This window comes from Rhinolophus sinicus, linkage group LG02 (assembly GCF_036562045.2).
Source record: "Rhinolophus sinicus isolate RSC01 linkage group LG02, ASM3656204v1, whole genome shotgun sequence".
Classification (NCBI taxonomy): Eukaryota; Metazoa; Chordata; class Mammalia; order Chiroptera; family Rhinolophidae; genus Rhinolophus; species Rhinolophus sinicus.
In genome coordinates this window covers 3,462,458-3,475,515 of record NC_133752.1, presented here as the reverse complement: position 1 = coordinate 3,475,515, position 13,058 = coordinate 3,462,458, and the positions used below count along the sequence as shown (strand labels likewise).

Genomic DNA, 13,058 nt, shown 5'->3' with positions numbered 1-13,058 from the left:
TCTGACAACCCAAAGTGAATTTGCCAGGCCTCTGCAGCATTACTGTCAGATGGATCTGGATGGTCATTAGCAACGGAGTCCTGGGGGGGCGGCCAGCAGCCACGGGCCGCCTTCCTTCAGCCCACCTTCTTGTAACCCTCGCCTCTCCGCTGCCGCTTTGTGCAGAGTGCCCACTGGGAGGGGCTGAGCTTGGGACAGTCACTCCCTGCTGGCCAGCGTTCCCAGTTCCCTAGTGGAGAAGCCACCTGGACGGTGACAGGGGGCCAAGTGTGTGTGCCAGGCGCTGGCCCAGGCCTGTAAGGTCCGTGTGAGGCAGGCAAGCGTGTCCTCTCTTTCGGGAGCATTTTGAGGGCAGAGGGAACAGCATGTGTGATGGCACGCGAACAGGTGGAAGCCGGTGAAGGGGTCTGGGGACATGACTGGAGTGGTCCAGCTCTGCTTTCCGGACGTGGCCTTCACCGCTGTGTGGAGACGTGGCCACGTCAGGCAGACGCAGTTGGCCCTCTGCAGGCCCAGGGCTCGAGGGATGTGGACCTGTCCTGAGAGGCGGCCGAGCAAAGGGTGGGCTGAACGCACGTGCCACCTGTCAGGAGGGCCGGGCCCTCGTGGCCCGAGCGCAGAGGTGTGGAGGTGAGCTGCGGAGAGCCTGCGGCTTTCTGAGCACCTTGGCTGCCATGTTAGTGTTGTGCATTGTAGTCAGGGCCCGCAGAGGAAACACGGAGTGAAGGAGGCCCGGTGGGTTGTGAGAGCACATCCACCCTGGTCTCCTGTGTGTGTGGGGTGGGGGGGCTCCTGGGGCAAGGCGCCTTCCGTGAGGAGGCTTTGAACAGCACAGGTTGCCTCTTAGGAGAGATGGCTGTCACCTGACCTTTGGAAGAGTCCTCAGGTGCTTCCCCTTCAGCTGTCACTCACATCCCCTCCTGTTGGCGGTAGGAGGGTGGATTTGAGTGGGCATCGTGGACGAAGGGGCTAGTCAGGAGTAAAGCTGTGCCCACGCCCCGGTGGGGTGTGCGTGCATGTGTGTCAGCGCTCCCCTGGCCTCAGTGTGAGTGGGGGCGGCCCCCTCCTGCCTCCTTAGTGCTTTACACTTGCCTCCCCTGCAAATATATGGTGGCTGCTCCGTGTTATGCTCCCACTGCATGCTGGGTAGAATTCTGGGCACCTCCACCCCAGGGGAAAGGTAGGTGTGATGAGGGGAGAGGACAGGGTACATCCAACAAGCGCAAGGTAACATGGGGAGCACAGTGGAAACAGCGGTGGTGGGAGCCCAGGCTTGGAGACTGGCCGGCCAGGGAAGGCTCTGCAGAGCAGGGGAAGCCCAGAGTTTCTGCAGAACACACGTCAAGTGTGACGACTTCTGTAGCCAGTGGTGGAACAGGTGGATTTGAAACAGTAAAACAGGAAGCTTGAATCAAGCAGGCCCTGTGTGCTTCTCCCTGGTGAAGTGGCAGAGAGGGTGGCGGTGTCTAGTGCCTTCCCCAGCGGTAGGAGGAGGCTTAAGGTGTCTGCGGGCCCAAGGTTGGGCCAACTCACCAAGACAGCAGGAGGGATCATGGCTGTCTTCCGTCTGGGCTCACCTGGACTGAGAGCTGCACCGTGTGTGGGGGGGTCATCGGGTGACCCCCTGAGGGCTCCTTGGAGATCCTGGGGAGGAAGACAGCACCGGCTGTAAAGGGGCGAAGTCGGAGCTGATGGGCTCGCCCTGCCCCGGGGCCCACAGTGGGTTTGGTCGGTGATGGGCAGAAGCAGGGCCTGGGCTCCAGCTGGCCACCTGGGCCCAGCAGCCAGCTCCGTGCCAGGCTTCCCACGAGCCACGACCTGAAAGGGGAGACTGGGCTGGAATCTTTTCTGACTGTCTCCCTGCTCCCACTGCTGGAACCAAGAGCCCCGATGACACAAATGGCTGAAGCTGGGGAGGGGTTCCTTTCCACTGAGGGCTCCTGATGACTGTGATTTTAGCCTCTTGTCCACAAAAATGGAATATCCCGGAATACTGCTTATGAAGTTTTCCAAAGTCATGGCCTATCGTGTAGCTTAAGCTCTTATGCTACAAGTAAGTAGGAAACTTTGATTTCTGCTACGTTTGGTCTGCACTGCAATTGTCCAGCCTCCTGTAGCAGTAGCAGTGGAGGAGGAACCAAGGTTTCCAGCCCTCTTGGTTCTCCTCCTGCTGGCCCAGTCTCCGTGAATAGCGCCCCCGTTTCCACTCGGCCTCCCACGTCACAAGTCTGGGCGTCAGGCACCCAGACTTGCTTTCCTGTCTCCCTGCACCCAGTTGCTACTGTGCGGGTCTCTCCTCCAGTCTAACCCCCGCCACCCCAGACCCTCAGCGACTCCTCCTCCCTCCAGAGGAAGGTCGGGCCTCAGCAGCTGCACCTCTCACTCCGGCCCCTCCCCTTCCCAGGTGCGTTTCAGTGGCTAAATCTTAGGCGTTAAGTAGGGTGGGTCTGGAGACAGCTCCAAGCTCATTGCTTCCAACTGTAAATAGGAACTGCCTTGGGCTCTGGAATTATTCTGAAATGAATTCCATTATCACCATAACAGAAAAAGAAGGAAGAATACAGTGAAATCATTTATTTCCTGTTTTGAAAGTTTTTATAACTTTATTTTTGATATAATTTCAAATTTATTGAGAACTTACAAGAAAAGTACAAGGAAGTCCCATATATCCTTCAGCCAGACTCACCAGCTGTTTCCATCTTACTGCATTTGTTTGTCCATTCGTGAGTGTGGTCTGTATACTGTACGAGTAAAGTATTTTTTTGAAGCATTAGAAGAATCAACTGGAGATGTCATGCCCCTCTCCCCCTAAATATGTCAGTGTGTTTCCTAAGAACAAGGGTGTTCTCTTACATAACCATAGTATAGTTATCAAGATCGGAAATTGAACATTCATCTCGTTCTGTTTCTAATCCACGCTCTGTATTCAGATTTTGTCAGCTGTCCCAATAACGAGCTTTATAGCTTCCCCCCATGGTGCAGGGTCACCCATTGCATTTACTTGTCAGATGTCTTTTAGTCTCCTTGTAACCTAGGGCAGTTCTCCAGCCTTCCTTTGTCTCTCATGACCCTGACATTTTTAGAGTCTTGACCTTTATTTCGGGGACTCGCTTTGGGTGTCTCTGCTTCCCCTCGTGGCTGCATTTAAGGAACGCATTTTTGGGTAGCTGTCAACAACATAGTGGCGTGTGCTTTCTCTCCTGACACTGGGGGTGCCAGCTTCCATCACGTGGCTAAGGCTTCCCCACTGTAAACAGAACTACTTTTGCCTTTGTAATTAACAAGTAATTTGTGAGATTCTTTCAAACTCTGTGAAAATCCTGTTCCTCATCCAACTTTTACTACTCGGTTTAGCATCCGTTGATCTTTTCCTACGTCCATCAGTCTTTCTGTGCTTAGTAGGTGGCATGCTAAGGCTTGCCTTCCTCCTCCATTTGTTAACAACGTTCATTTATTTGTATGCACATGGGCTTGTGCATTTCTCTTTTATTCAGTGGATTAGAATCCCCTGTTCTCATTGTTTATTTCTGTGATAAAATTTTCCAGATTTGGCCAATGGGAGCCCTTTCAAGCTAGCAGCTGTTTCCGTTAGACATACTTCTTTGAGCGCTTTTCTTACTTTCTGGCACACAAGATACTGCAGGCTCATTTTATACTTCCCACTGAGCCCTGGAAATCATTTGCTTTTAATGAGTACATCTATACAGTGCATTCCAAAACGGATTTTATCTCGTAAACCATGTGGGGTTTATTTGTGGTATTTGGGGATTTTGTTGACATGTTAGGAGAGAAGACCTTGTGAGTGCCTCATGGGTGGCTTGCTTTTTATGACACATAGAGACTCTTTATAAACAAATAATGCAGATTTATGTACCTTACAGATCATTTAAACTAAACTAAAGCTTAAGTACTAAAGCAGCTGTTATTCTTTAAGTACACTGACTGTGTACTTGTAATTTAATTCAGACAAAGACCCTTGTTAAACATAAGGAAACAGGTCCAGAGAGGTTAATATACTGGTTAGAGTCACACAGCTAGTGAGTGGTTGAGCCAGGGTTTTAGTTCAGTTTGCTCTGACTTCAAACTTCACTTTTTCTGATCTACTTTGTTATGAAACAATACAGTTCCTTACTCCAAACAATTGAACATGTAACAATTGAATAACAAAAAGCTTATTTGTGGTTCAAGGTCTTTCGCCTGCTGCATAATTCTGTGTCTGTGTGAAAATCAAATCTGAAGAATTAAAGTTTGTGGTTCATCGCACTGTTCTTTCGTAGGAAGTCTGCTTGTTTTCGTTAGAGCTGTCCTAGTGTGGCCGTAAACACCCAGAAGTTCCTAACCCTTTTATTTTCTTCCTATAGGAATTTGCTTGCTAGAAAACAAAATGCAAGACTTGACAAACAAAATGACTTGGGATGGAAGTTGTTTGGAAAAATACCACTCCGAGAGAATGCTCAGAAAGAGTCAAAGAAAATACAAAAGGTATACAAGATAAAACATACAGAAATATGCTGTGTAGCATATATTTATGAACCTTGCACAAATGACTATGCTTGAGGCTGGAAAACTGTATTCATTTGCATGTCAAGTTCCTAAAATTTAAGTCTGTCTTCAGAATGCCGATGGCTCACGTTTTTCATTTCTTACAGTTTCTAACACCACAGAGAAGTGCTCAGTTGAGAGAGCTGGGCTTGACTTGGATATTTATAGCTTGATTGGATTTAATCATTTTTCTAATACCGATTGCAAATGTGTCTGTTGTCAATTTTTATTAATTTGTGTGATGTTAAAGCATGTCACTCTCTGATCCCAGGGGTTTCTTGGAACATAATCCCGCCAGCACTGCTTTGGCTGGGAAAGCGAGGCCATTGTTCAGGCTCTAGTGACCCCTGCCCCCTCCCCTGCTGGCTCTGAGGCTGCCCACCTGTGGGGGGTGGGGGGGACGGCGTTCAGGGTGAGGCCCGGCTCCCGATGGAGAGGCGCTGCCAGCCACTGGAGACCTGTGCCCATCTCTCCAAGGAGGGCGCTTGGACACAGGGAGGCAGCCCTGACTGGCGCCAGCTGCATCTTGTCCCGGGCCCTGAGTCTCAGCATCCCTACCGAGCTGTTTGCCTGGTGCTGTGACACTGCCCCCTGCAGCCTCAGTTTTGTATTCATGGGTAACCGTTCAGTAAACCCTGGAGGACCTACCTCGTGCGAGTGCCGAGTGCCGGCCTCATGCTCAAGAGCACCCCTCTGGTGAGGAAACGTCCCGGGTGTGTGGGAGGGCGGCAGGTGACGGAGGGTCCAGGTGTGATGGAGAAGCACTAATGGTGGGGGTGGAATGTGCTGAGGGGTTCTGTGCACTAGTGTCAAGTGAGCCAGCACTTGGGTTTCTAGTTCATTTGAAACTCGTGACAGCCTTACGAAGAAGATACTACCATTGTCTGCATTTTGTCAGAGATGCACTGAGACGTAGGCTGAGCGACGTGTACAACTCGTGAGTGGCAGAACTGCCACTCAGCCCCAGGCAGCCGGGCCCCTCCCTGCACCCCGGCCTCGCCCCCGGAAGGGGCAGCGTGAGCCTAGGAAGCAGTGAGAGGGGGCTGGCCAGGGGCCCGTGTGACATGATGTGACACGATGTGTCTGGAACCCATCTCTGCCCTGAAGGCTCCGGGGAGCCCCTAGGGTTCTACTTATGGAAAGAGTGATGAGGTCACCCTGGCAAGAATGGGTCTCTTGGACGAGTCCAGGAGAGAGAAGGTGCTCGGTGCTGTTGGGGTGCAGAGGACAGTTCCTTTGAGTATTAAACATGTTAGATATAGGGGTGCAGTGTGTGGGGTGAGGCAGTGAGCACAGGCTGGGGTTCCAGCTTGGATGATAGGGTAGATTTGCACATATTTCACTTTTCATGTGTTGGCAAGTTACTTTTGTTTTCAATGTTGTCTGACATTCCGTTTGGCAGTTGTCTGGGCCCAGGAGACTCACAAAGTAAATCACTGTTGGAATTCATTTTTATAGATGGTTCCATTTTAAATTTGAATCACTGATTGTGTAAGCTTATTAAAATAGCATCAAATTAAAATATGACAAGTTTGTTTGCAAAGCTCAGCTATAAATTTCTTAGGAAACTAAATAGCTAAAGAAGTTCGCACTTTGAAAAAAGTAACTATCGCACGAAGTAGATTTTCCCATGGCTTTTAATGCCACTTGCATCGTGTTTGAGTTTCTTTGCTATCTTCTTCGTATCATTTTTTTCATTTTTAAGGTGAAATGGATTATGTTCTAGGACTTGAAGGATTTTCATGAACTGGAATGACTAGGTCAGCTCATTACGTGGTAACACAACGCGCAGAGCAGAGGACTGCCTGGCTTCAGCCATCAATAATAAAGGATGTCATTGTACCTGCAGGAGTCATGCGATCCTGCCACATTCCGTCTGCTTGTGCTTTGGATCTCCGGCCCTCTCATCTCGTGCCCCATCCCCTCTGCCCCCAGGCTGGCATGGCCTGGGAGCCATCCAGAGCCAGGGACCGGCCCCTGTGGGGAGGCTCCCGGCCTGGGGCTCGAGCTGCCTGGTGTCGTAGATGTCAGCTCCCACACTTTAGGGAGTCTGGGGCTGGGGCCCCTGTGTCTATACTTGTGATCCCTAAAGGTGATGACAACTCCAGTTAGAGCGGAAGCAAAGATCAGATGGTTAAGAAACTCGAATTCTTTCCCCTTTCTCTTTGGATGTTTTTATTACTTGAGAGAAGCAGCATCACATAGTGATTCGACTTTGGAGTCAGACCACCAGAGTAGGTAGCCCAGCTGTGCCACAGTTGGGCTGTGTGACTCTGGGCACATTCCTTAACCTTTCTGAGCCTCATTTGCCTCCTCTCTGAAATTTGGAGAATAGTAGCACTTACGCCTGAGGTGAGGATGAAATGAGTGAATTTCATCATGTGCTCAGAGCAGTACTGAATGTCCTAAGTGCTGGGAAGTGTTTACTGTTATTGTTTCTTTCCTGGGGCGAGTCCACCTTGGACAACAGGCAATGAAACAGTGAGAGAGTGAGCCTGAGCCCTGCTCAGGTCCCTTCGTTAGCTCGTTAGTAGTTAGTAGGCACGTGCCATGTGGCCGGGAGCACAAAGGCGCTCGGTCGGGTCAGCCCGCGTCCGGGAGCCCTGGGAGAGCTGAGGGGACAGGTGCCTACCTGCGAGGGTCTTAGGGCTTGCAGGCTTCACCTCTTCTCACGTGTAGGACCTTAGGCCGGTTACTTCTCAGTTTCCTCATCTGCCACATGGGCATTGTGCTTCCTACTCCCTGGACTCTTAGAAATTAAGGAAGAATGTCTGTGAGATGTTTTTGCCCCTTGTGTAGCACAGTATGTGGCCCAGAGGTAGTTCTCAAGGAATGGTGGTTGTGACTTTTAGATAATAAAGAGGCCCAGTAGGTGGTTTTCCCAGGGCACCTGGGGGAACATCGGCCTTCATTCTAACTGGGCCATTTTCTCTTGGCTTGAGCCTTATGTCTACATGGCTACGGTTTTTAGGAAACGTTGAAATGTTACTTTCAGTTATCATTTGAAATTTTGTAAAAATATTGCAAAGTAAGTAATTTTCTATCAGTGTGCATTATGATTTCAGAGAGATTTTCTTAATAGGGGAAATAAAAATGGCCAAGGATAGCAAGCGTGAGACTCACACGAAGCCAGTGGTTCTCAGAGTGTGGCCCCGGAGTGATGTCATCCCCTGGGCATTTGTGAGAAACACCCATCAGCAGGCCTTCCGCCAACACACAGAACAAACTCCTGAGCGGGGGCACAGCAAGCGCCCCAGGTGGCTCTAGTGCACCCGAAACTTAAGCGCCCCTGCTGTGTGGGAAGGGGGTGCTGGATTCGGGGAGGGAAATAATCGACTTTGTCACAGCAGGTTAAATGAAGGGCCCAGGGTGCAGCGCGCACACAGCGCGGCAGTTGCTGGTGGACTGGAGACGCTCTTGAGAGTAAAGATGGGGCTGCGCTTGCCGATGGCTGGCTGCCTCAGGTGTGTGTGGATAAAGATGGGGCTGCGCTTGCCGATGGCTGGCTGCCTCGGGTGTGTGTGGGGTGCGGCTCCGGCCACATGGGCACGGGGATTATGCTGCCTCGGAAGTGCAGTCTTTTGCCTAGTGAGCAAAGAGGAACCTTCTTCCTGGGGTTCCATGGCCCTTCCATTTGTTCCACAAGTTTGCGCCACTATGTGGAGCCATCCCAGGATTATAACGAAGGGCAAGACTTATTTGGCCTTCGTTGGAACTTACCACGAATTAGGGAAAGACAGATTTCAACCAGTGACCCTACAGGTCATTGCAGCTGTGACAAATGTTGTGCAGAAGTGGAGTGCAGCCACGCTGGAGGTTTCTGCACCACTACGCATGTGGCTCAGAAATCAGATTTTTCAAGTCACTGCCGGTTGTCGGCTCCGACGGCCATTTCTCAGTCCTCATCTCAGTTAACCTCTCCTCTGCTCTTAGGTCACCATACTCGTCCTTTTCAGTGTCCTTTGCTGGGTGCCCTCTAACTATTAGTGTGTCTCAGGCCCTTCTCGGACTGTGGCCACTCTCTAGGCGAGCTCAGCTGGACTCGGCTGTAGACACCAGGCCTATGCTGACAAGCCCGATGTCTCTCTAGCCGGGACCTCATCTCTGACACCAGAGGTGGCGTCCAGCTGCCTGCGACTGGACAGCTCCACCTGGATGTCTGCTAGGCATTTTCTGTTTAACAAGTACAGGGCTAACCTTTGTCTTCTTTTTGCCTACTCTTTCAGACCTGTTCCCTTTACATCTTTTCCCGTTTTGGTAAATGATCGACTTAGCTCTCTACTTCAGGTCTAAAACTTTAGAATTGTTCTTGACTTCTCTTTTCTCACATCCCCTTCCGGTCTGACAGGTGTGTGTTTATGTTTTAGCTCTGGAGGTACATCTGGTGTGCAGTCTTTTTTTAATTTAACTCAACCTATTTTTATTTTTATTTTTCAATTACAGAGGACATTCAATACTATATTAGCTTCAGGTGTACAACATAGTGATTAGACATTTATATAATTTATGAAGTGATCACCCTGATAAGTCCAGTGTCCACCTGGCACCATACAGAGTTCTTACCGTATTATTGACTGTATTCCCTGTGCTGTGTTTTATATCCCGTGACTATTTGTTTTCTTTTTTTTTGTTGTTATTAGTTTCAAGTGTACTGGTGTGCAATCTTGTTTGAGATGCAGGGACTTGCTGGGAAATTTTCACACTACAGTGAAGTTGTGCAAATGACATCTTATTTAAGAGGTCTTACTGGAATAGCCTGGCATGAGAGATGGTTATGGCTTAATGGTCCCCCAATTGCCCGAGTTACTGAGAAATGGGGAGTGGATTTTTAAAGATAAATTAGCAATACTTCCTGGTTATATTAATTTGTAGAAGATGTATAAAGTAGTAGCAAATTAAGAAAAAGAAAACACCTGGAATCTTACTGCTCCAAAGTAACTACTGTAGTGCATTTTGGTATTTTTCCTTTCAGTAATTATTCCATGCACTTCCTTTTTTTTTTTTTTTAAAGAAAAGACCACTTAAGAAAGTAAAAGTGAGTCTTTGTAATTTGAGTAGATGTCAGAGGAGCCTAGGGCTGCAAATATTTGTGGAGACTCTAGAACAGAGTTTGTGACTCTTCTAGACATAACACTATTGTTCATAGACTTGAGAAATTGGCGCTATTGTCAGGAAATGAGGTTGAGAAGCAAGTTGAAGTCCTGGCTGGGCTCCGAGGCAGCTGCTGATTGTGGCAAGGACAGCTGCAGGAGCGGACAGGCTCGTGGATGTCAGTGTCCTGGATAAAACTGGCATGTGAGCGAGGATGAGTACACGGGTTTGGGTTTGCACAACCTGGAATGTCTTCGTTGGCCTTCTGGAATTTCAAGTCAGCTCTTAGATGTTAGAGAGAGAATCCCAGAAGAAGGCAAATCCAGGGCAGCTTAAAGTGGTATGTATTCTCCTTCCCTCTGGGCGCTGAGAAGTCTGGGGTACTCAGAAAATCATAAATGATCACAAATTGCAGAAAGGGTAAGCCTGGGTGGTCAGTGCAAGTAACTGGGGTGGGCCTACAGGTAAATTCTAAAACAAGAAAACTTTCTTCATTTCCATCATCCCATATGCCTTTGCAAAATGGGTTGGAGTCAGTTTATGAAAAAGAGCAGGGCGGCTGGATAGCTAAGTGGTTAGAGCACAATGCTCACAACACCAGGGTCGCTGGTTCGATTTCCCCATGGGCCAGTGAGCTGCGCCCTCCACAACTAGATGGAAAACAACGACTTGACATGGAGCTGAAGGGTCCCGGAAAAACACAGTGTTCCCCAATATCCTCCCTGCAAAAAAAAAAAAAAAAAAGCAGACCCCAGTTCTGGGCAAGAAGGAGTACGCATGCTCTACTCCGCCTCTCCCAGTGCATGCAGCTATGAAACGAGCAGCTATGAAACGAGCATAATACATGGAATGGCGATTTGAGGGTTCTGCAAAGTAATAGTAGCAGGTGGATTGTGGAGGAAAATCAGAATTTGAAGTACCATTGAATTGACTGAGTTGGCACCCCCTCCCCCATATTTCTCAGCCTGAATTCAAGGTGGCCCTAAACCCAGAAGTGGTGTTAACATGGACAGAGAGAGAACTAGGAGAGGCTGTCTAGTTCTGGGGTGAGGAGTGGGTCCCCAACACTCAGAGAGAGTGCATAACCTCTGCTCTTCCTTTTTTTCTGTGTTCTCTTGCACTCCAGCCTTCAAGCAGTCTCATGGTAGCAGAACAAGGGCTGGCAGGAGCCTAAAACTCTCAGGATGGGCCACTGATTAGAGGAGCTTCATTCCCAAGAAGTTGGGGCCAACCCCTGATGCTTTATTCTCTCTCCCCAGCACTTGGCCCCCAGGTGGACATAGTTGTGGGAATTGCATAGCTAGAGAACCAGAAAAAGGGAAGCTGAGGGAACCAGCAAGTGCTGGGGGCAGTATGCGGGAGAAGCGCACAGGAAAGTGACCCTTTAAGGTTGTTATGAGCTCCTGGGCTTACTCCCAAGTTGTGGACACATGGATCTGACCCCAATAACATACCCAGGCTTTGAGAACTGAGCTTCGCAATAGACCAGCGCACAGGTCCCAGGCTGGCCACTGGGTGTTGCACAGGAAGGATTGATTCACCGGGGACTGCAAAAGCTTTGAAAACTCAGCAGACTGGAGCACAGCTCACAGAAGGCTAATTGGAACCTGGGTCTGGAATCCAGCCAGCTCAACTTCTTTTTCTTTCTTTCTTTTTAATAATTTTTATTTATTTAAAATTTTTACTGGGGAATATTGGGGAACAGTGTGTTTTTCCAGGACCCATCAGCTCCAGGTCAAGTCGTTGTTTTCAATGTAGTTGTGGAGGGCGCAGCTTCCTGGCCCATGTGGGAATCGAACTGGCAACCTTGGTGTTATGAGCACTGCGCTCTAACCACTGAGCCAACCAGCCGCCCTCAATTTCTTACTAAGACAAAAATATCCGCGTTTTCCATAGGGGTTAGATAAGACCCAGAGTCTCAAAACACGATATTCAAGATATCTAGAATGCAGTTCAGAGTTACTTGGCATATGAAAAAGGAGGAAAATCTCAACTCACATGGGAAAAGACAATGAACAGACACCAGTGCCAAGACAGCACAGGTGTTGGAGTTTAGCAAAGACTTTAAAGCAGGCCTTAAAATATGTTCCAACAAGTAGGGGCAAATGCTCTTGAAATGGGAAGATAGAAAGTATCAGTAAATAGATAAAAAATATAAATAAGAACTACATAGAAATTTTATAACTGAGAAATACCGTAACTGAGATAAAACAAACAAACAAACCCCAAAACCTAACTGGATAGGCTCAATATCAGAATGGAGATGACAGAGAAAAGAGTGAACTTTAATCTATATCAATAGAAATTATCCAATCTGAATAATACAGAGAAAAAAGATTGGAAAAAAATGGACAGATCCTTAGGGACATGTGGGAGAATACTAAAAAGTCTCACATTTGTGTTACTGGAGTTTCAGAAGGAGAGGAGAAAAATGTGATGGAAAAAAGTATTTTGGCATAAATAATGGCTGAATATGTCCCAAATCTGGCAAAAGACAAACCTGCAGAATTGGGGGAGGGGTCTCAGTGAACTCCAAATAGGATAAAGACAAGGAAGCCCATGCCCAGACACATCATAACCAAATTGTTGAAAATAAAGACCAAAAAAAATTTTTTAAATCTTAGAAGCAACCAAAGAAAGCACGTTACTTACTGGGAAACAACAATTTGAATGACTGATTTTGTCATTAGAAACCATGGAGGCCAGAAGGAAGTAAAACAGCGTTTTTTTAAGTGCTGAAAGAAAACTGTCAACCCAAAATTCTGTATCTAGCACAAATACCTTTTAGGGATTAAAGTGAAATGAAGATTATTTTCAGGTGAAGGAAGACTTGTTGCCAGCAGATCTAAAAGAATTGCCAAAGGAAAATTTTCAGACAGTAAGGACGTTATACTAGAAGGAAACTTGAAATGTTAGGAAGAGGAACAGAAATGGCAAATGTCTAGGTAAGTACAGATCATTGTTCTCCAAATGAGTTCTTTAAAACGTGTTTGGTTGGAAGAAAAAATTATAATGTTGTCTGGGGTTTTTAATGTGTGTAAATTAAATCTATAAGACAAAGAAAATATAAAGGGGGAGGGAGGAGATATGGTGGAAAAGTTTCCATGTTTCGCCTGAAGTGGTAAAATATTGATTCTAAATAGATTGTGAAACATTAAATAGATATTTTAATCCTGAGATTACTTTACGAAGAGAGCCAAAAACCCAAAAAATTAAAATGGAATTCTGAAGTTCAAAAAACTGAAATCAAGGCAAGAAAGAGGACAGAGGAAGGAAAAACAGAAAGCAAGATGGCAGGTCTAAATTGAAACATCAATAATTACATTAATGTAAATAGTCTGAACACACCAATTGTATGTCTGAACACCTAATTCTCATAGACTGTCAGAATGGGTTGAAAGAGAATGACGCAACTCTGAGCTGTA

General features: G+C 47.6%; 1 protein-coding gene across 5 annotated transcripts in view; it reads left to right on the top strand.

Moving 5' to 3' along the window:
* Nucleotides 1–13,058, top strand: part of TBC1D14 (TBC1 domain family member 14) — a 94,848-nt gene that overhangs the window by 38,268 nt on the left and 43,522 nt on the right. For all 5 annotated transcript variants that reach the window (XM_019748196.2, XM_019748195.2, XM_074320881.1 and 2 more), the window contains one exon: nucleotides 4,362–4,482. In XM_019748196.2, coding sequence (XP_019603755.2) covers nucleotides 4,362–4,482 — 121 coding nt within the window. The remainder of the gene's footprint in view (nucleotides 1–4,361; nucleotides 4,483–13,058) is intronic.